This window comes from Photinus pyralis, unplaced genomic scaffold (genome assembly GCF_008802855.1).
Source record: "Photinus pyralis isolate 1611_PpyrPB1 unplaced genomic scaffold, Ppyr1.3 Ppyr1.4_LG6, whole genome shotgun sequence".
Classification (NCBI taxonomy): domain Eukaryota; kingdom Metazoa; phylum Arthropoda; class Insecta; order Coleoptera; family Lampyridae; genus Photinus; species Photinus pyralis.
The window spans coordinates 14,411,008-14,435,500 of NW_022170663.1; the positions used below are offsets into that span (position 1 = coordinate 14,411,008).

Here is a 24,493-nt window from a genome sequence, read left to right on the forward strand (position 1 = left end):
CTCTATATTTGGATCTTCTGCTCGTTTACGCTTCAGTAGTATACCCTTCGCCACCGGAACTCATTTTTGAGTTGAGTAGGTTGCGATGTTGTGTGTGGCCTATATGCAGTGCTTACAGAATATAAAATGATAAAATTAAGGGGAAATTTGCCTTCTTTCTTATCAGACCTGCTTGACCTTTATCGGAGATATTTAATTTATATTTATTTACTTACACGTTTTATATTGTTTAATTGTCACTTAGGCATGTGCTTGGGGTTGTTGAAAATCCTTGCTGTCCTCCCTCCGTTTTATCTGCCTCTTCTTATCACTCTATACGTATAAATTCACTCGTCAAGGCCCACAAAATTGAACGTATTTACGGAGCAATTTACACGTCTCACTTTTAAAGAAGGTCAATCTCTATTCTAACTTCTTTTGTGTTAAAAGAAATCACTCCGGCAATTTTCAAAATTTCAATCAAAGGTAACTTGATTTTTAAATGGAACTACTAAATTTTTTTTATTGCATGAAATATAAAATTTTCTTACCTTTCTAACGATATAAGCATGTCGGTATATATCTCTTACCTATTTTTTGTAATTCAACAATTTCTAATAATTCGATTTTCAAAGCCTCTCACTAGTCAGTAGGCCGTTTAAAATTATAAATACCAATCCAAATGATAAAACATTTACCCATTTAACCAGAACAAAACAAAAACTATTGTTTGACGTAGCCTATTTTAAAAGATAAAAATAATATTGAATTTTGCATTTAAACGAATGCGTGAAATTAAATAAATCAATTTGAATAGTAAGCCACGAAAGCCATTTTGGAAAATATTAAAACAAAATAAAATGACATCTGTCAGTTTAGTTCATTGACATTTACAATTCTGTTGTTGATTAGTAGGCCTAGGATTTTAATGACGATAAAAATCAGCGAAAATGAAAAATAAAAACAATTATGACTTAAAAATTTCACAAAAATGACATAAAAATTTAAAAAGATGACATGTTAAATACCAAATAAATTTATTGATGAAACTGAATAAGACCGCAAAATTATTTTAAGAAGCAATTAGGGAAGATAACACAGGAATTTTATTTTTGGTTCATTTCCACCCTCTGCAGGCCAGTGTAGAAAGCAGGTATGTAAGTTACTGACTCACTTATCGTATTCCAAAGAAATTTAATCCGTTAGTGGTCATTCTTTTGCGGATGACTTAAGCACGTTCCAACTATGCATTTAGCTTATAATGGAGGTTTTAGGCTTCATTCCTGAACAGGTAAAAATACCCGCAACTACCCAGAAAAGAAAAATATTGCATTGTGTTCTAGAAATCTAAGACTGCATGAAAAATAATACTTTAAGGTGCCAAAGAATGATTTTCTAAACCCATTGACAAATGTGTGGTCTTGAACATCTATTGAAATAAACATTTTTCTCTTATTTTTATTTAAACTTTTTATTTGCATGGTTAGTGCCGCTGCAAAGCCACGGCCTTCTAAGTTTTATGATAACTGCGATATTCAATTTTTACTGGACATCTACTTTTTGAAAAAACGACGAATTGCGGCTAAACGACTTATTTTAGATATCATGTGTAATACATAAAGTCACACTAAAATTTACCAAAAAAACGAAATATGTAATAATATACAGGGGGGTCCATTTAAAAAATGCAACTTTGATATAAATCACCCTGTATAACAATTGCAATTTTTTTGAAAATATTTTTAAGTTGTAGCCTTAAGGGTTCTTCAATATTCCCCACTATGAATTTTAATAAACCCACAATCTTCCACCCACACACCAATGGACCCTGTATATTATATCATATTTTTCAAAATATTGAAATGACATGTTTGTACTGTTTTATTGATGGGTATCTGTTGCCATGAATACAAATTACAGTTAAAAAAGAAAAACCCTTGATTCCATGGCCTACTATTTAAACACTATAAAAAATAAGATTTTTACTTTTGGTTCATGGCTAAAGTTTAAAAAAATATGTTGTGATACATCAATGTGTTCAAGAAAAAGAATTCAAAAAATTGACGTTAAGATATACAGGGTGTTGAACTTAAAAAAATACCTACTTTGAGTCAAATCTCAGAAAACCATACTGCTGTAAGTACCCTTGTTTTTTCAGGATAGTTAAATGGTATCTTTCAATTCTTTTACGGTTCTGAAAATCTTCGATGATATCGGAAGAATCGATATTAGTCGGTAATTTTCATTAGTACTTTTGTCGATTGGAACAGATAACAGGAGCAGAGTTAGCGCTGTGTTACCTCACACCCACCGCATAAACGGCCCTAACAAGTGTAAAGACTGTACAGTCTCTCAGCACAATAAATCAATCAATCAATCAACTAGCTCACAGTTGGAAAAAAAATACAAGCTCGAGATCTTCCACAGCGGATTTTCGTTCTGGGGCTTACCAATGGGGTTGAACGCCACTCAATTTCTATCTTAACTCTTCCCGTATAAAATTGAGAAGATACGAGGGTAGTAATAAGTTTGATTCGGGAAACAGTGAAATGTATTGATGGATAAAATTGACTCTCCTGCCAGCCACGGTTATTACTTCAGCTATATAAATAAAAATGAATGTTTGTCTGTCTGTATGTCTCTTATTTTTGCCTGAACCGTTTATTCGATTGCAATGAAACTTTGAAGAATGGTTGGGCGTATTCCCGCGAAGTTTTTTTATTGAAATAAAAATTAACTATGTAAAAAATATGTTTAAAAAACCGTTTGCGCATGCGCAGAACAACTTTCCTATATTTGGTCCAGTTTTTTCAGAAATTTTATATGCAAAAGCAACTTTTATTTTATTTTTTCAAATTCTTCTCTGTTTGCAGGAACCAAGCGAAAGTGGAAAGGTCGATCAGAAGCGCGTTCGGATGCTACTACAATTTATGGAACACCTCGAAAAGGCAATCTACAACGCGGCCGAGGGCTGCGCCATAGCCATGCCCCCCGCGCCCAAACCCGTCCGTACCTTTTTCTATACGAACGCGAGCACCTGCAAGGAGTGGCTGTCTCGCATTCGAGTCGTCATCGTTATTGTCGCCCTACACGCGGGCCAATCGACAGTCGCCCTTCGGCACGGGCACGCTCTATTGGCGAATCTGGTCGCCGGTAACAAAACGAACACGGTCGACTTTGAAAGGGCGGTCATGTACGTCACGCTCGCCCTTCTAAATTTGAGAGAAAACGAAGCCATCTACGGTCTGTACACTTGGTGTAAAAAGATCGCCGACCGAAAGCTGGAGTGGGTGAAGTTCGCGTCGGACCAGGCGAATAAAAAATACGAAAGCGCCGTGAAAAATTACAAAACGTTAATTGAACGTAACAAAGACGAGAAGGACACCGACACTCAGGTGCAATACTTTATGTCGAGTCAAATAGTTAATTGCTACAAAGAGTTGAATAGCTGGAGCGAGATTAACGAGTGGAAGAATTACGAGACCAGTTTAGGGCACGGCGATAACGGCTTAAAGCACTTCTTCACGACTGTCAACTATGACTGCATTAACACACTGTCGAATGGAGACACCATACGATGCGCCAACAAGCTGAACCAATGGAACATTGAAGAGACCAACTCGTGGAGTACCTACGAAATCTTGCGCAATACCGAAAGCGACCTCTACAACGTTGCGTCAAACATAAACGCGCCCAAGTGCGCGTACCTACTAGCCAAAACCGACACCAGTCTCGCCACAATACAAGAAATCATGCAAGACAATCTGCTATCTCTACCCTCGGAGTTTCTGCAGACTTTCTTGTTGATGCACTACGTCGCAAACGGCCTGAAGACCATTCTGAACAACTCGCTGGCGAGTAACGTTTTCTTGGTGTCGGAGAATTTCGAAAACGACATCGAAAAAATCGACTCGACCATCCTGACCAAAATCCTCTGGTGGTCGGAGTACTTCTCGCGCGACCAGCAGAACCCGGGCTTCAACACGTTCTGCAGCAGTCTCCGCCTGCACATCATACGCAGGGCGCGCAAGGAGAAGAACTACGAGCTGGCGTGCCTGCACTTAAATCGCTTCATGGCGCAGGAGGGCATGTTCGCGCTGAACGAGCGGCTGCCGCTCGAAGATATCGGGCTGCTGTTGCTGCAGAAGACCGCCGAGTTTAGTACGTGCACGTTCGATTTCGCCAAGTCGATGAAGGAGGCGATCAAGTTGCTTTACGCCACCGAGGAGAATAAGCAGCTCGTTTTCAATTTGTGCGCGAACGCTTCGACAGCTATTTCGAAGAATGCCGATCGACTGGGCAGGCACGATATGAAGCAGATTAGCAGTAAGATTTTGCTCAGGTTGGCCACTTGGCTTCAAGGCACAGAGTCTAATTTGGTAAGTTGCATTTTTCTCTTGAAGCACACTTTTCATACTTTGTTTGAGCGCCCCCCCCTCCCCCCCCTTAATTTCAGTTGTACATTCATACTTAGAAATAGGCCAATTGAAATTTCGTGACACACTGTTAAAATATGAGTTGAAAAAAGGCCTAAGAAAGATTTTGCCAAAATCAATTATCTTTAATAATGAGAAAGTTGAAGGGTTAAGGAAATCTACTAAATATAAGATACGCCCCCTAGCGGCCAAACGATTAGAGATAGCTGAATTATGTTTGCGTCAGTGATTTTATATATATATAATCGAAAATTCCCTTATACCTTTCGGTGTTGGGATTACAGGTTGTTAACATTAACATATTGTCTACTTACTGTTAGGTTAACAATAGGAAACAAAAATAACATATGCTCTAATTCACAAAACTCTTCCATTCACTTCTGTCTTTGGCCACTTCCTTCGCATTTTTGACTGTTTGTCCTCTTCTTATTATTATTTTATTCACCTCATTGCCCCATGTCTCCCTTGGTCTTCCTGGTCCTCTCTTTGTTTTTATGTCAGTGATTTTTTCTTTAAAATTGTGCTGAAAGTGCCCAGTATAGACCACCCTGTATAGTTTTAGTTCAGAATTTCAAAACCCTTTGTTACCAACCTACCAAAAACAAAATTGAGTGAATTGAAGCCCTAATGGCCGCGACCAAATTCGTCAAATTCCAGAAGGATTATGTACGCAAATTTTGTAGACATCCGAAACAAACTTTGGGTACTAATCAACAAAATTAACCGTCATGAATTAAACATGAGACATTTATCTGGGTCGTTAAGGGTTCGAATAAACACACGAGTTACATGACGCAAACAAAATTTAATTCAAACACAAATTAAATTTATCATAAGAGTCCAACAATCAAAACGGAGAATAACAAGGTCCGAAAACGGAAGAGAACAACTTCAATGAAAAACTGCTACACCCAAACTTTTACATACGTCTTTTAAGAACTTTTACTTGAACTTAACGCAGGACGCACGTCTTCTTGGCTTTTAACGAACAGCAACTCGGCCTCGAAATTTGACAAAAGGCCCCTTTCATACGCCAACTCCAGTATTTAATGTATCTTCCCTCTCAAGGGGTTGACCGCTGGGCAAATGTGGTGTACAGTTCCGAGGAAATGATGAGCAAATGTTGGGCAAATGTAGTAAATGTTGAGGAAATGTAGTAAATAGTGTAGCAAATGTTTAAGAAATGTAGTAACTGTTTATTAAATATGACATATCATTGCGAGTATCAATGATTTGTAAATATAAAGATAAATGCATACCTGGCGCTTTCATTTCGTGAAAATTATGCAAAGAAAGTGTTTTAACATTCGTTCATGTCGTGCAATCGTAAATAATGTGCTCGAGCAAGGTCATGATGGTCTATTACACACCAGGAGCAAGGTGGATGCATAACGGTGGCGGCACTCCGACTGTTTTATGCAGGGTCATTCTTGACGAGCGTCAGTTACAAAGATATGGAGAACCTTTGAAAATGACACTAAACTGATAAATCCTTCAAGGGTTTAAGCACATGATGAATTGAACTAACATATTTTCAAGATGGCGCCACTTCCACAAATACCGGAAGTAGCCATCAACTTTGTTATTTTAAATAGGGACACCCTATTTTTTATACATTTTCGGATTCTACGTCGCATTTGGAGTACAACGATACCCTATACCCTTTGCTCTAAGGACTTCGTCGATAATAATAATAATAATCATATTTATTAAAAAAAAAAATGTTTAGAACCTCATGGCATAGATTCAGCAAAACGCCATGACAAAACAGAGAATATTTGTACAGAGCAAAACAGCGAAAGAAAACAAAATTATTTTAGAATAACTACTTACTAAGTATAGTGAAATGATGAATGAACAGATTGAAAGATAAAAGACAATACGAACAGGAATAATCAACAGTAACACGAAATCAAATTAAAGAGTGAAATAAAAGGTCAAACAATTCTCAAATAGTGCTGTTTTATGTTGAGGTATAGTTAGTAGCCCTCTATGGCTAAGGTTTAAATCAAGTTTTTATGTCAAAAATGGAATTTGCAGGGGTAATTTTAAAAATTTATTATTCTAAAACGCTGAGAGATATTAACACGTTTAGCGCGGCAGCGGTCCGTGGGGGCCGCTCGTAACATATCTGATAGGGGCACTGCGGTCCCTAGGGACCACTCGGTAGTTGCAGCAGTTTTATTAAATTTATTATTTTTATTTTTAAATAAACAAATGTACAGTGTGTAAAGCGATGGGGTATACAAGAGGGAATTTTTTTTTAAATATTGATTTATGAAAAAAAATTTTTCCCGATTAAGGCCATTCTTATTGCTACTAAATTATTCAACTTTTTATAAAAATAATCAAAGCGCCCATAAATTAAATCAGAACTGGCACATAAATAATTTAACAAAACGAAGATTTGATAACAAAATCAGCGGTAAGTTGCCCTACATTTAGACAGTCACGTGACGCGCCAGACGTGAGGTTCAAGCGTGGTTTAAACACACGTCATCGTGGTTGTTGTCTAAACTGCAGGTATGTTTAAAAAACCGGACCTGTTAAAAAAACAGGCCCCCTATCTACTGTTAACATAGAAAGCTAGATAGATAGTGCTTTTGTATTATGATATGGTTGAATATTCTCCACATTTTAAAAATATTTGGAATTATACAGGGAGCGCTTACAAAGTAGGGCGCCAAAATGGTACATTTTTTTAAAATAGAACCCCCTGTATTTGAACGCATTTTTGAATTCTACGTGTAATTGTACGTCTTTCTTATTATATGGTTAATATCCGGAAAGCTAGTAGTTTTAAAGATAATTCGATTTTTAAGAAAAATTGGACATTTGCAAGCGTCAGGGTCAGTATACAGGGTAGTGACTTGCGTAACGCATCATAGGGATTTCAATGTAAAATTCATAACATGCGATTATTGGCTCCCCAAATTATTTTAGAGCAACAATGTACTAAGGTTTTTTGTAAAAAAAACGCGGACGATGTTATCTACTCATCCTGTATCACCAAAGCAGATTCGGCGAAAATTCAACGCGTCCAAAATGCCTGCATAAGGTTCGCCTATGGCCTGAGGGGTAGACGTGGCATTACAGAAACTCTACGCAACAATAATATTTTATGCATGGAAGAGAGACGATCTGTTCATTCAGCTGTATTCTACTGGCGAATTTTTGAAATGAAAACGCCAGAGTATCTCGCCACAAAAGTTACCTCCCGTTCTAAAAAACAACTGTGTGGTAGATATCGTCAGTTGCTAGTGATACCCAAGCACCGCAAAGAAATCTTCAAAAGATCATTTAGTTACAATATGGTGAAAACTGTCAACTTTATTTTAACAGATCCAGGCATACTTCAAGGCTCAGTGGCATCACTGAAAAGAACGATAAAAGCGCACATGTTGGCTACACGACGAGTATGAATTACTGTCAACAGTTTCTTTTTTTTTTTTTGTTCTTGTTTCTTTATCTTTACTTTCGAGTGTATTGTTTTTTTTTTTTCGTTTTTTTATTTTTTTTTTTCGTTTGTCAAGGTCAATGGTAGAACGCTTGATGCAGACCTTCCTGCATTTAGGCGAATTGATCTTTTTGACTGAGATTGTTTACTTACACATTATATATACATCTTTTTTTTGTATTCTACATATATTCAGTCAATAAAGTGCAATTATTATTATTATTATTATTTCAATTTTCCGTCTATGTGAAAAAAATTGAAAACGAATACCGCTGATTGGTGTAAAAAACATTTTTCTACAAAAAACCTTAATACATTTTTGCTCTAAAATAATGTGGGGAGCCAATAATCGCATGTTTTGAATTTTACATTGAAATCCCTATGATGCGTTACGCAAGTCACCACCCTGTATATTGTCAAAATTATTACTTAAATTTTGATTCCAGGTTTTATATCTTTTATCCTGAGTTAAGTAAAAGTCAAATAAATACATCTTCTATGAAACATTAAAAAAATAGCTTACAGGGTGTTTTTTTTAGATCCAAAGTTACCAAACTTCATATTAAAAAATCAGACTTTTTAAATGGAACACCCTGTATATTTTTCTGTCGTCTTTTAGCTCTTCCAAAAACCTTCAACTTTTGATAATAATGCCCTATACCTATCTCTGCTATTGTTCAAAATATCTTAGTTTTTCTGGTTTTTATATTCTAATCCTACATAATAACGGGGTGGCCATGCAAAAAAAAAGGCAATCAATAGCATTAAGGCACAGAATCTAATTTGGTAAGTTGTATTCTTCTCTTAAAACACACATTGCATAATAATAATAATAATATATGATTCGTGTTGTTACACATTGTACTTACACATGTCAAGGTTGCTTGAGCCCCCCCCCCCCCCCTTAAATTTCAGTTGTACATTAATACTTGAAAATTGGCCAATTGAAATGTCATGCGGTTAACATATGAGTTGAAAAAAGGCCTAAATCAATCTTTAATAAGAAAGTTGAAGGGTTATGGAAATCTACTAAATCCAAGACACGCCCCCTAGCGGCCAAACGATTTTTTCTATCTCTTAAAATGAAGGGTGTTTTCATTTCCTGCTTTTGAATGTTAAAAATCAATAACATTCAATAATGCGTTTCTTTTAGTTTACAGTAACGGATATGACAAGCCCATTGGTGAAACTTCTACTGGTCTTGCCCGAAATAGGAATAAACGTCGGTACGAACATAATACCGACGAACGAAATGGCAATAGGAAAACTTCTTCAATTCAGCGTCCAGCAGTGTATAACTATGGGCAAAAATTGGTTTGCTTTCGGCACGTGGTGCTATCGATGGGGTCGTAAGATCATCGACCACAACTCCGACATAACGAACTTGCTAACCGAAGAGGATAACATGGCAGTTCGAAGGTGTCTCCCCGTCGACGTGTCCGAGGACGATTTCGCTCGAATTCTGAGTATACTCTCGCAAAGACCCACCACTAACGAGGACGACATTGATTTGAACGAAACCAGCACCGTCGAAGCGATCAGAGAGCAGTTGCTCTCCGTGCCGGTTTTCTACAACGTTCACGAACAGCAGCTCCAGAGTCTCATTCAGATTTGGAAAAATTCCCAGAAGCGAATTTACGGTTATTACGAAATGAGCGTCGACTCCTACTTTAAGTACCTCCATCTGGCGGTTAACGCGGAAAACATCAACCGAAACAACGAGTGCAGCACGATCACGGCAACGCTGCGTTTACTGCGGCTAATCGTGAAGCACGCGCTGGTTTTGCAGAATGTAATCGAAAACGGACTCGCCAATACACCGACTCACCCGTGGAAGGTGATAATACCGCAACTGTTCTCCCGCTTGAATCATCCAGAGGCGTACGTGCGCGAGAGGGTTTCCGAATTTCTCTGTCGAGTCGCCGAGGACGCGCCGCATCTGATCACATTTCCCGCGGTGGTGGGCGCGGTCGAGGGCGGGGTCAAGTTCGACTTCTCCGAAATATCGATGCCCAAAGATTGCTTTTCGCAAAGCAACGAGAACAACGAAGACAACGAGCTCAACGAAATCGAAGACGCCTACGATAGCGACACTGAAGAAACCAAGAACGTCTTGCAATCCTGCTTCAAGTCGATGGTGGAGACCCTTAGCAAGCAGGCACCCGAAACCATTACCCAGGTGCAGATGCTCGTGAAGGAATTGCGCCGCATCACGTTGCTCTGGGACGAGCTCTGGCTGGGTACACTAGTGCAGTACAACAGCGAAATAATTCAACGCCAGCATCAGCTCGAGGTCGAGATAGAAAAAGTAAACGACAACGCCCACCTGGACAAGGACGAGAAGATCTCGTTAATCACCGAAAAGTACAGAATCATAATGAAGCCGATTATATTCATCTTAGAACAGCTGCAGTTGGTGACGAGCGTCGAACCGGAGACGCCCCACGAAAAGCAGTTCCAAGAGCGCTACGCGCCAATTATAAAACAAGTGCTGGAGAAGCTGAAGAACCCCGACCATCCTGAAAAACCGCAAGAGTCTTGGCAACCGTTAAAAATGCTTCAAAGCAAATTCCAACAGAAGGCCCATAAACGGACGGCATACTCCCTCAAAATGCAAGACATCAGTCCTCTGTTAGCCGGATTAAAGGATACAGTGATCGCGATGCCCGGACTGACGACTTCCATCCGAACACAGGTGACGATATCCAACGTGTCGAATCACGTCTCGATTTTACCGACGAAAACCAAACCGAAAAAGTTGGTGTTTTACGGTTCGGACGGTCAAACGTACACCTACCTCTTCAAAGGTTTGGAAGATCTTCACCTGGACGAGCGCATCATGCAATTCCTCAGCATTGCCAATACCATGATGGCTCAGGGCTCGGACGAGAGCTCCCACAATCTTTACCGAGCCCGCCACTATTCCGTCATACCTCTGGGACCTCGAAGCGGATTAATCAGCTGGGTGGATGGTACAACGCCGGTGTTTGCGTTGTACAAGAGATGGCAGCAGCGAGAGGGTGCCAAGTCGAATATCAAAGTGGGACAGGTGAGACTTTTCATCTCTGTCGTAGGTACTGACGATTCGTTTCAGAGCCAGAGAAGCAACTCGAATCCGAACGTCGGCGTACTGCGACCCTCCGAGCTCTTCTACAACAAACTGAACCCGCTACTGCAGGAGCACGGCGTGAAAAATCCCGAAAGTCGCAAGGAGTGGCCGCTCGCCATACTCAAGCAGGTCCTCACCGAGCTAATGGCCGAGACGCCGAACGATCTGCTCGCCAAAGAGCTCTGGTGCCACGCGGTGAGCGCGGGCGAGTGGTGGCAGATGATTCGAAATTACTCGTACTCGGTCGCCGTGATGAGCACGCTCGGGTACATTATCGGACTGGGCGATAGGCATCTGGACAATGTTCTCGTCGATTTGACAAGCGGCGAGGTGGTGCACATCGATTATAATGTGTGCTTCGAGAAGGGGAAGACCCTGAGGGTGCCGGAGAAGGTGCCGTTTAGGCTCACGCCGAATATCGTCGAGGCTCTCGGAGTCACAGGCGTAGAGGTGAGTCAAAATATTATTGAAATCTCGCATTTCGTGTTTTTGAATGAAATAAAAAAGGACGTGGTGCTCATAGCGCCAAAAAATATAATATAATATATGCGTTTATTCTGGCGTGGTTAGGTGAGCTTGGTAAGTCCCTGGTTCAAATGCGAGCTATAGATTTTTCTGCGTGTATGGTGAGTAGGCATGGTAAAGTAAAATAAAAATAAAAGACTGTCGTTCATTTCATGAATTTTTCATTGTTTCAGCAATTTTTTGTTGTCTAGTGCTCTTTTTTACCACATTTTTGAACAAAGGTGGGTGCAACCACTTCCGCTGTCTTCCCGGCCAATCTTCCAATGCCAAAAGTGCACATAGATTGCGCAAAAGATATTTTGTTAGATGTGAATAATTCCGTTTCAATTTTGACACCCTGAAAAATTGACACCTTTTTGTCTAACAAAAGAAGGGTTTGTTCGGCAGTTTAATTTTTAGCCTATTTTTTATAAACAAAAAAATGTATGTTTATTTATTCATACATTATTTTACGTTGAAGGTATACGAGACGGTCTTCAAATTTGTGTTGTACGACCTCCCAAATTATTTTCTGAGATGCTATTGTGATACTTGGTCCGCACATAGGCAAATGCGGATAGTAAATAATAATAATAATCAACTCAATTTACCAACAAATTAAAGGGCAATGCAAAATAAGCTTAGTATGTAAACAAAATGTCAACACTATATCAAGAACACAGTAGTAAGAGGGTGGCCTCGTAAGCCAGATTGTAACGATGAGGAATTAGTACATTTTTATAGATTGAAAAATGAAGTAGTACTCATATTTTAGAATTTATTTACAATTATTAATGAATTTATATCGGTTATTAAATATTGGAACTTCTATTAAACACAATATGCTTATATAGCAAACGAAATGCTAAACAATTTTCGAGTCTGCTTTCATTCTTTATTGCTCCTTAGTAATCCTTTATCAACTTAATGGCGACGTGATGGCGCCTTGATATCGCTTATGAAAATTCGCTACTATAAAATACAATTTAAAAAATCATGTAGATTATTTTATTGCCCAACAATAAAATCTTTGTGATTTACGTTCAGAGTTGTAAAATTTGCAATAAATTTCAAAAGTCATAAATCACAAGCTTCATTAGATCTGCTTCTAGAACGATCTGCAAAACACCTTTTTCCCATGTTAATTCCCTATGCTCAGTTTTAGAATATTCACCCGGTATAAATAAGGCACAATAATTAAAATTGTACTCATTTTCTATTTGTATAATACAAATAAGCGTCGAAATAAATCACAGGACTTACCAGATTTCAAATGTGGCCAGTGTGATTATGGCAACCAATAATAAAAATTCATTTATAAATCATTTGTTGACACATCCTTTCATGAATTTTAAATGTATACAGTGTGATTATGAGACCTACAATAAATGCATTTTTACAAGGTATGTGTTAAAGCACGATCCTTCCAAGGATTTAAAATGTGCTCAGTGTGATTACGCAACCAATAATAAATACTCATTTAAAATATATGTGATGAAGTTCACCATTTCTGGTTCCGTTGAGATTTTGAAGTATTTGAAATATTAAAAAAGAACACAGTCGTGGTTCTTTTTAATATTTCAAATACTTCAAAAACTCATTTAAAAGTTATTTGTTGACACAATCCTAGAGTTGCCACCTTTCCACATCTGAAAACCCGAACATAATCGATCCAAACTAGGAGATACGTGTAACTGATATAACGTACTGGTAGCGGCATGTAAGAAGACGAAAGATGACCCATTCCCACTATTCATATTCTATAAATTGCACCTAGTGTGCCAGTTGACTCCTGCTGTAGACTCGAAATTGATGATCTGCGGATAGCCCGCTCTCGCACTGCACTTAATTATAGTTTTTAGTTTATTGCACTAGAGAGCACCACATACCTACTTACATATTGATTTGTTGAACACTGTCCGTTCGGACGTCCAGAACGCGGTTGATCATCAGTTGACATTTCACAATTTTTAAAGCGGGTGAACCACGTGTAAACATAGCGTCATCTTTGTAAGCGGTCTTCAACATTTGAACGGTTACCGAGGTTTTTTTTCCGGGTAAGAAGCGCTGCTCACAAAACTTCTCCATGAAGTGTTGAACCATGGCTGGACAAAACACCTCTTGTGGGTAGATTCAACCTTCCACATCAATGCCGCTTAGCATCCTGACTGAGAAGGCGCGGCCGAACAAACCACTAGCGGCAGAACCGCGTACTACGAAAACGGCGCGCGCAGCAGCGTCATTCTGGAAACTTTTGGTACCCGTAGTATGCTGAGAACAATTTCACCGCTCAGGTCAACCTCTAGATCTCTAGATTAGTACTTGTCAGATATTCAAGTAATGATTTATCCCTAGGGTTGACGTGAAGCGAGTCTAAAGATGGTCCGCTCAGCACTCACTATACAGGGTAATTCTTGACGAGCGTCAGTTAGAAAGATATGGAAAACGTTTGAAAATTAAGTTAAACTGATAAGTCATTTAAGGGTTTTGGCACAAGATGAATTGAACTAAAATATTTTCAAGATGGCGCCACTTCCGGAAATACCGGAAGTAGCCATCAACTTTGTTATTTTAAATAGGGACCCCATATTTTTTCTATATTTTCGGATTCTTCGTCGAATTTGGAGTACAACGATACCCCATAGTTGACCCTTTACTCCAAGGGCTTCACCGATATTCAAGTTTTTATATCAAAAATTGAATTTGCAGGGGTAATTTTAAAAATTTATTATTCGAAAACGGTGAGAGATATTGCAAAACTATTTTCACTGATTTATTAAAGAAAGATCGAATTTTCTTATGGTATGCGTAACAGTCTAAAAAAGTGAGACTACGTCACTTTTTCAAAGCTCTCAACTTTTAAACATCCGTAACTCCATTTTTTCAAATGGCACCCCCCATTTTGTTCTTCACCCTTGTTTTCCTTTTTCCCAGACCTTTAATTTGATACAAAATGTCAAAAGCTGTTTCAAACGGTTTCCGAGATATTCCATGTTTTACTTACTTCTTGTGGCAAATTGATAAAAAAATTAAGTCGCTTGATGTTATTCTTTTATTTTTATTATGATAATGTTTAAACGTCACTTCTACCGTTTTGAACTACTTCTAGGGGAATGGTACTAAATTTCTGGAATTTTTTGCGGTAGCCTATACCTTGAAGATGTGCCAGACGGCCATCAAATTTCGCCCCCCCCCTCCTACGAATTATTTCCTGAAATGCTGTTTTTGAAAGTAAAACATGCATAGCTTTTACATACGACCACCAATTGGTCTCAGATTTTGCATACGCATGCCTTTAGTGATGCTAAGTTAAACTTTAGAAAATGGGGGGGGGGGGGGTAAACACATGTTTTACCTATCATGGTATTCTAATGAAAGATCTCACCGAAATAAATTGGTTTGTACAAATTATAACTTTCCCGTGCGACTCGTTTTCGACATCAGTGAGCGACGGGGCCTGAGGGGGAGTGGGTGGTTAAAAATTAATTTTATCTTTCATTGTATTCTAATTAAAGGTCTCAACGAAAGGAACCGTTTTCTACCAACTACTGCGCTTCTTTCTGTCCTCTTATCAAAGTACGGGAAGGGGGGTGGAACTAATTTTATCCTTCACTGTACTCTAATGAAAGGTCTCAACGCAAGGAATTAATTTCTATCAACCATAGCCCTCCTCCTTGACCTCTTATCGTGCTCGGGTATATTCCTGTATACCTCAAGAACGGATTGTCGGAAGAGGGTACTCCCAAATGACGATTGAGATCCATTGGTGATGTCAAAACAAAAGCTATTTCGGTTTAAAAAAATGCGCTTTATCTGCACAGGAGTTGTGCACAACTTATACTTGTTTGTTGTGTAATTGCACTGTTCACAATTAAAGACTTTGGAAATATTATGCGTTATACGCAGATTCTTTAACTTATCCTTATTGTTGGTTGCATAATTGCACTGATCACATTTAAAATTCGTGATAGAATGTGAAGGTTTAAACTATCCTTGCTCTTTAAGGTATAATTACATTGATTGCGAGTGTATTTACTTTTGGCCGTTGTAAATAAACAAAATGGCGGCCATATCCCACCAATATTAAGTACAATGTGCTGCCACCAGAGGTCTCAACCTTAATCTGAATCGCGAATAGGAGTGCATTTTAATCTGGGGGTACGGGGTGAATGCTAAAAGTAAGGTAAATCTTCTTTCTAGCTATCCAAACGGACGCGTTTTTGCAATTTTTGGTTTTCTCAAAGTTCTAACTCACGATCACTTCTGTATATTAATTTTCACATATGATTGTGCGATATTACAGAAAATTTAATCACAAGCCACTGAGATAAAGATAAAAAATGCCAAGTACTATGATAAGAGATGAACTGAAAGTGGAGTGCCTATTGAAAATCCTGGATTCGTGATAGCTGAACAGTCGGGACATCTTTAATTGAATGGATAACAACATGATTAAAAAACAACGTTCATATAATTTGTGTAAAAAATTGACTAGACACGCTGTGCTGCTCGCACACAACTATACTTTACATTCTGGTAACGTTTCAATACTTGCACTAACAGTCGCGATACCATCCCTTTCAATTTGCACGCATTGTTCCTCTCTCACAAATCTCACATTGCCCGTTCTCTTTGCCGTCGTATAGTTCGTAATAAAACTGGCGTTGTAATACAGTCCGGTTGGCAGTCGACATCTCAGTAGGCAGGCGAAAATTTGGCGAAAATTCGAATTCTTCCACGCGTATATAATGGGATTTATTCCCGAGTTCGCGATGGCGAGTCGCAGCGTTATTTCGTAGATTAATCTCGATTCGAGTTTCATTATTAAAATTGATATGAAGAAGGGTAACCAGCAGACGGAGAAACAGCCGATAATTAAAAGCACCACCTGGAAAAAGCCGATTAAATTCCTGCTTTGATTATTGCTTGATAAGTTGAAAAATAGCATTGGCATTGAACTTTTGAGATAAGGTATCTGTACATTGTATAAACAAATTGTGTTGTTATTTTTGTATAATACCTGGACAGATTTCGAGTCGTTCCACATTTTCCCGTATTGGTAACTGGTCGAATTTCGCAGTCTTCTCGCGTGCCCGGTCGCCTCCTTCCAAATTCGCGTGTAGACCACGAACATCCCGATCAAAACCATTAAAAACATCGGTATGAGTACAAAATTAATATATTCATTGGGCAGGACTTTATTTATCGAAACACATCTGTCCGTCTCGTTCCACTGATTCCAAAAGCTCGGCAGTAGGGATATCACAATTGAAACGGCCCACCCGGTTATAATAATCGCGACGGCAACTTTCTTAGTCATAAAGCGACCGTAGTGTAACGGGTAAACTATGGCGACGTACCGATCCAACGCAATCCCGATGAGGTTACCGATCGAAGATGCGCAGCCGAGTATCGTCAACACTATTCGAAGCACACAGAAGACGGAGTTTGCATGTAGGCCTCCCTCCATGAAAAACACGAAGTGGTACGGCAGGCTGATCGCCACCATAATGTCGCTCAGCGCCAAACTGAGGATGAACTGATTCGAAAGCACCGCCGATAGTTTTCGACTTAATTTCACCGCACAAATCGTTAAAACATTCCCGCACAAGACGAACAGCATTAGCAGACCGTCGACGACTCCCGCTAAAATTAGTACGTAAAGGGGGAGCGTTGCACTCATCTCCTATTGCAGGTGTCTAGTCGACGCATTGTTTACCTTACACCTGCCCGAATCGGCACTAAACACTTTCGACTGATTAATTGCAGGTGAACTATGTTCGATTTTTATCTCTTCCCCTACTGCCTCGAAATTTGAGTACAATTTGCGAATCCTCCCCCTTTTTAGTCGCGCTAAAGAAATGTTTCGAGCATCATTGGCGGGGCGCCTTTTAAAGCCGACGTGAAATTTTGATACATTTTGTGCGTTCAGATTTTTTAGTGTCCTGGTCATCTGATAGCTTATCTATCAGACAAGTGATATCTCATGGAGTGTTGTACTCGCAATTTGCCGATACGCGTCACCGAATTCTTGGTGTGAACTACTATTTTCCGATAGAACAGCATGGCCCAGATAAGCGTTTGTTTCCCCTATCATTTTGCCAACATATGTAAAACATAACTGCAAGGTTGTATTTGAATAATTCTAATGCGTCCTTTTAGTTACTAGGAGTGAGAAAAGTCCTGGGAATGTGTGAAGTACCGTAAAATTGATTTCATTTTAAATTCAATGGAAAGTGAGAGACAAGACAAAACAATTCAACCTTGACCTTAAACTTTTAATAGCCATTTGGTGTTGGTGTTATGCTGTACTTCTTTGGTCACACCCCTCTTCAAGAAACAAAATTGTCTTTTAATAGACTTCCAAATTTTCAGTTTGTAAGAACAGATGATTCATAATTGTTCTGCCAGTAGTTGGCTGTGGTTTTCGTTTTTCTTTAAAATAGGCAACGGCAGAAATTTCTTCTGACTAAAATTTGAGTATAGGGTGTCTCATTTTTGACACTTCTAGGATTAGTATAAAAAAGTAATATAGGCGTCATGTTCTGTTTTTGGGGTCAAACTTAAAATGGTAAAATCAAATTTAAAAATATTCGCCCGCCTAGGAGATACAGGGAAAATCAAAAAGTTGTCAATTTCACTATATTTTATTAGTTCAAAGAGATACAAAAAATGTTTATTACTTTCTTTATAATGATCATTGAATAAACTGCCGTTTTTGAAACGAGTATGCAAGTATCGGACAGTATATCGGACCTAATCTCAATTTTTTTAATCGAATATCCCGTATATTGTAATCTAAAAAAGGAAAAAAGGTTTTTTTAAAAATTAGAAAAATGCTTTTTGTGTATTTTTTGGAATCTTTTGAATTTTTTTTAATTGTTTCAGGTCTTTTTGAATCTTTTTAATATTCTCCCCAGAATGTGTAGGAAATTAAGAGCCCTGTCAGACCCTGTCACTCGACCCAACGTTCAATCATTGAAGAGGTGGCAACCCTGCTTAGGGGTGTAAATTTTTAAGTAAAACAAAATCGTCCAGTTTTAGCTGTAACCAAAAAACTATTTCTGTACAAGATTCAGTCTGTTTCGTTTTCGTTGTGCCACCCTGTATGTATAGGTCAACTGTGCAAAGTTTGAACTGAATCGGTCCAAGTTATCGGGTTCACAAACAGATGCACATGATCAACTCCCCTAAAAAGCTTACATGGCTTTGCTCCGCCGCTTAATAAAGGAGGCAGTTCTTCATTTGTTTTTTAATGCAAGCATTAAGGCTTTTGGTAAGTTCCATAGTGGTAGTGTTTGTACCCTGATTATATAGCGACAATGGCATTAACCAATCACGTCGTGTCTTAACACCAGGCTGAGATTTAGCTTTCGATATACAGGCTGTCCCATTTTCGACAGTTTTATAGACTATCTCTGTAATTATGTGCTACCAAAAAAGTAGCATAGGCGTCATATGCTGTTTTTGGGTCAAACATAAAATGGTAAATTCAAAATTTGAAAATATTGGCTTGCTTAAAAGATATAGGAGAATATTTAAAAAAACTGTCAATTTAAGAATGACCCTATATTTTCTTAGTTAAAAGAGATACAAAAAATGTTTATCAGTTTCTCTATAATAATCGTTAAATAATCTGTTTTCGAAATAAGTCAGGTCAAGTAAAAAGTATATCGGGCCTAACCTCAATTTTGACTGAAACATCCCATATATTTTAATCAAAAAATGGTAAAAAATTTTTGGATAATTCTTTTTGAAAAGAGAATTTAATATCCTATCTTTTTAGATTAAAAGATTTTTGTGTCTTTTTTGGAAACATTGGACCTATTTTTAATTCTTGTTGAATACCCTTCCCGGTGTTATCTTTTTAAAAAGAGAATTTAATATTCATATGTTTTCAGACTTAAATATATAGGGTGTCCCATTTAAAAAATGTGGCTAAAGGTCCAATAACTTTTTTACCTGACCCCGTATACTTATTTTAAAAACAGCAGATTATTAAACAATCATAAAGAAACTTTTATAATAAACATTTTGCGGCGACGAACTTGGGTAGTTCGCACACCAACGGTTAGCCTTAAAATTAAACGGAAAATTAATAAAAATACCTAGGGATGCTTCTGGTCAAGGTTGGGGTAGGAATGGTAACAGCTAAAAATTACTGGACGTACAAAACGTAGCTTGCGAAAGTGCAAAATGCAGAAAGATCTTTCTTTTCGGTTACACCCAAAAAAAAGATTCACTCTAAAAAACACTACCTAATTTGGCTATTTCATGGAGGGATCGACAGTTTTTCCAGCCTACACAGCGTATTCAACGTCCTAAAAATATGTAATTGGTCTTAACATTTAAATTAATTGGAGCGCTTTTTGAGACCCCACACGACTTAATCGGATGTTGTTTACTGCGACACTTTTATTTAATTAATTGCACTTAATTGACCGGATTGAAATTTTTAAAGTCGATTGTCCAGTAAGGCTCATTGTTAATTGGAATTCCTCAGGCCGGCATAAAGGTCGCTTATCAAAACTGATATCGGCGTAAACCTGTATCACCTTGCTGTTTTAATATAGGAAACAAAACCTGCTAGCTTAACGGAGCTCAAATTCTAAAATATTAATTTGCCCTCGTCTTCTAAGTGAGAAGAGCTTTCGGACGCAACAAATATAATTGAAATATCTTGAGGGGAACGGTTGCAAACGGCGAATTAGTTAGTGAAATATGGCCAACTGAAAATCGGCCGCTATTTTCCCTGATGGCGTTTTCCTCCCTTTTAAATTTTGGTTCGACCCGCTTCTTAGCATCCGAAAATCTAACCACGCCAGGATTGTGGGGTCAGTATCTTGGGTGGAAAAAAAGGTACTTAAAGATGGGTACTTTGGCATTGACTGTACAATAGAAACCATTTTACCTTCTTTAATTATTCAGTTGATCGAAAAGGCGCAAATGTGTACCCCTGCTTATTATTTTTCAATTGATGTGTTTGTCTCATTTCGCACCAAAATCGGTAAAGCTTCAGATTAGATAGTAATTTAAGCAGGTCAGTGTTTCATCTATTTAACTCGCCGAAATTATTTTGTGTATCCTATACCAAAACAAATACATTTCAAGTACCTAGTGTACAAAAACATTCCCCGTTTGATGATCATGTGCACTATCTGTTAACATAATGATAAAAGTACTTCAAAATTGAATTAATTCGCAGGGAATATTTCGTTTGGCCTGCGAGAACGTGCTGAAAACGATGAAGAAGGGTCGCGAGACGCTCCTCACGCTCTTGGAGGCGTTCGTCTACGACCCCTTGGTGGACTGGACCGTCGGAGGGGAAGGTCTGGCGGGGACGGCGTTCAGAGGGGTTGCCGGAAATTCGCTCACTCGTCAAAGTCGCAAGGATTTAGAGCGCGAGGTCACCTTATCCATGTACCGGGTGAGGTGCACCGAAATCAAGATTGACTGGAACGACAACAAGTACGTATTGTGTAATTATTGTTTGTTGGTTCTATTTTTGGCTTGTTATGTTATGTTATAGCACGAACTTATAAATTAAGATGGACTGCTGATCAAACAGTTGCATAGAGGTAGAAATGGCAATGATGTACACGTTTTAGTTATTTTCTAGGGGAATTTTTCTAGTGGTCAAGTTTTGAGACTATTGCAGCCTTGGAAAACGACATGTGTCACAGTAATTTATTTAGAAAACGCGAGGTTAATGTTTTTTTATTAGTTGATTTGAATTTCGCGCCAAGTGAGTGCACATCATGGCTGCCCCCATGTAGGCGTCATTTGTTAATTCAGCATTAGCAGTCCAGCTTAATTTATAAGTTCGTGTGTTATATACACGTTTACATGTAAACCTTTTTTGACAATTGTAAGTGCTTTACACCCTAACATGAATATGAATAAATAAATAAATAAATTAAATTAAAGTGGCTGACAGTTACATTGTCATTTACAGGACTGAGATATTGGACGATATTCCGCAAGTGGAAGAAAAGTTGGCGCTTTGGCTAGAGGAGCAGAAAAACCTGTCGGCAACTGAAGATTTATTGCAGGATTTGCACCAGCAGATGGCGCTAGTAAAGGAGGCCGAGGCGAATGGTTTGAATAAGCATTCATTTTACTCTTTACCGTCGCGTTACGAATCGTACCGCAAACGCCAAGACGCCATCTCTGAGGCACAGGCAGATTTAGAATTATTCATTAACAATGCAAATTTACTGATTGACGCGTATAACGAAGCGAAGATTGTCCTAGAAGGCCACAACTATTCACAGTGGATCGTAGAGCTGAATATTAGCATCGAGCAGGAGTCTTGTCACATTTTCGATCTTGTCAAGAAATTCTTGCAGAACGCCGGAAAATCGAGTTTGGTCGAGCAATGCGAACAATCGGAAGCCGACCTTGAGCAAGTGAAGCACCAGCAAACCGTCATAACAACCAAGTGCCTACACTTGCTGCAAGAGTACAGCATCGTGCTGTCATCCTGTCCTGTATCGTACCAAGAGGGCCATCCCATTTTATGTTTCACAACGTGGAGCAAATACCTGCTCGAGGGCAAAAACAAGAACGCATGCGACGACGTTTACCGCCAATTTCTGATTTTCAACGAAACGAACAAAGGCGCGCACTTCATCAAAGCGGCAGTCGAGTGCGCCTACCACCTGAATTTACAATGTAACGACATCGCGACGATTGTCGCGAAGGTGTACGACGATTTCTCCTCGGCCAAAGAATCGAACAAGCTCGTCGAGAAAATCCACGCCAACGCGAAGTTGGCGCTGTCGACTTTTATACGATGCGAAAACGACGGCGTGAGATCGCTCAAGTACATCATACTCAACGAGCTCTGCAAGCAGAACAAGGACTTTCTTAATCTCGAGACGACCGTGTCGCGAAACGGCAACGTCATTCTCAAACTGCAAAGCCAAAAGGGGGGCGACTGGTTCTTGGACGATCTAATCTGGCACAGCAACAACACTTTGGAGTCCATCGGCTACCTGATCATACAGAACAACTCGTACATCGAAGACTCGCTGCTCGTCCAGGCCGTGAACGGCGTGCAGGCGGTGAATAACGTCTACAAGAGCCTCCAGGAACTCTACTTTAGTTTCCACACCATCATTCTACCCGAAAGTATGAAGAAGATCATGAGCGAGGAGGCCAGCGTTATGCTTATGGTTGGCGAGATTGAGAGCTTGATTCACAGCGTCGGAATGCCGCTCAACGAACTCGTCGCCCAGTTGGAGAAACACTTGACCTGTATCGTTATGGAGATGGAAATTAATGTAAGTAAAGTGCGATTGTAAAGTATCATGGTACAAAAAAGAAGGTAATTCCCTCAAGAGCCACAGCTTGCATGGAGGTAGGTTGAAAATGACTGAATGTTTGGTACTGCTGTGTTCCTCCACGTTGGGCGCCAAAAAAAAAAGACTATCGGTCACTAAAACCACCCACAAGCAGCTCATTTAAACACAGATTTCTGAGGATTCTCTCCTTGATCTGCTGAGGTGCCATTACAGCTTTGCTCAGTTCTTGTGATAGCTGTACCGAGACAACCTCACACCAGCAGATGATGTGTTCTGCTGTCTCTTCGTCCTTGAATCAGAGGCGACATGTGTTATCCTCAGCTACCCTGATTTTGTTAAGGTGATAGTAGACAGAGATAGAGACAATGGATCAGTTCAAGGTCGCTCGCCAGCTTGAGATGACCGGGGTGAAAGTCGCGTGCCAGGCGACGGTGACCTTGGAAAGTAACTCATGACCCCATTTATAATAATAATATTTATTTTTGACAATTCAGTTGACACTGCTTAGTCTCGTCTTTTGTTGTCATATTTCACTTTCAGGGTTACCAAAGGTCTACGACCCCATTTTTGTGGTGGCAATTTTACTCCCAAGGATAATGAGTCCAATTTTGTAATTGTAAATTTATTTTCAAGGTCAAAGGTGGTGGGGGTGGTTCACGTTTGGCCTCACGTTGACGTTTGGGTTCGCGTTCACGTTAAAATTTAGTTCATTTTGAGGTTGCTCGCCCATAGGTGACCTTGAAAGTTAAATGTGACATTACAAAGAATGGGGCCATTGACCTTGAAAATAAAATTGATTAAACGGAGGTCATTGAACAAAATAAAATCGTGGTCATTACAAAAATGAGGTCTTTGATTTAGGTTACTGTCACTCCTCCAGCTAGACTTACCCCACAATAGGGTTCTGGTCCAATTTAGGGATGCCTCCTCATGGCTTGACATCCATACTAACGTAACACGATTGCGCCTGACTATTTCTTCCAGTTTTGTGTGGTATTCCCTGAGCAGCATGGAGATCAGGTCAGAGAACAAACCTTTTTTTTTTCTAGGCCACGACAAAAATCTTGATTTTATTAATTTGAGAAATTCAGTGTAATTGCAATTATAGTATAGGCCTTTTGATGGTGGAAAAACTCCCTTTAAAACTTATAACTTGAAGACCTTAAAGAAACACACACAACTTTACAATCAAACAAGACAGACTGTCTTTTTAAATACGTTCCAATACGCCAATACACCAAAACAATAGGATATGTTTCAACGTCCACCAACAAAAAAGCCCTCATTAACGTCTGGTTCGCTTATTGAAAACCTTGTCACTTTCCTTCCAAATTAATTTATTAATGCGGCGATCACACGTGCTTATCTTGAAACTAACTCAGCAATAAGAAAATTCTTATCTATGACCTGAGATAAACTTACAAAGGTCAAAAATAATTTTAATTAAGGTGGTTACAGGGTGGCTGGACCGGAAACGCTGGTAAAGATAGTTCGAATTACAGGAAAAATAAAACATCGCATGGAAGTTCGAGCTACTAGTGGTGGCCACACCACACGATATGTAAGTATACAGAGTGTCACGAAATTTGCGCCCACGGACAATGGTGGCTTAATTCTAAGGCAAAACTGAATAGAAAACCTTATTACACTTTTGTGACCAGGCAAGATATGAGGTTGCAAAAAAAATAAGAAAGAATTATTT

At 39.0% G+C, this 24,493-nt stretch overlaps 2 protein-coding genes across 2 annotated transcripts in view; one reads left to right on the forward strand and one right to left on the reverse strand.

Annotated features, from left to right (window-relative positions):
* LOC116173656 (serine/threonine-protein kinase SMG1) overlaps positions 1-24,493 on the forward strand; it is a 38,587-nt gene that overhangs the window by 5,602 nt on the left and 8,492 nt on the right. Inside the window, exons 2-6 of the mRNA XM_031491285.1 lie at positions 2,853-4,358; positions 9,026-10,921; positions 10,967-11,431; positions 20,691-20,953; positions 21,441-22,770. Of these exons, the coding sequence (XP_031347145.1) occupies positions 2,853-4,358; positions 9,026-10,921; positions 10,967-11,431; positions 20,691-20,953; positions 21,441-22,770 (5,460 nt within the window). The remainder of the gene's footprint in view (positions 1-2,852; positions 4,359-9,025; positions 10,922-10,966; positions 11,432-20,690; positions 20,954-21,440; positions 22,771-24,493) is intronic.
* Positions 15,938-17,552, reverse strand: LOC116173659 (histamine H2 receptor). The gene is made up of 2 exons (XM_031491287.1): positions 16,506-17,552; positions 15,938-16,373 (listed from the first exon to the last, which is right to left on the reverse strand). The coding sequence occupies exons 1-2, from the start codon at positions 17,166-17,168 to the stop codon at positions 16,005-16,007; spliced, it is 1,032 nt and encodes a 343-aa protein (XP_031347147.1). The 5' UTR covers positions 17,169-17,552; the 3' UTR covers positions 15,938-16,004.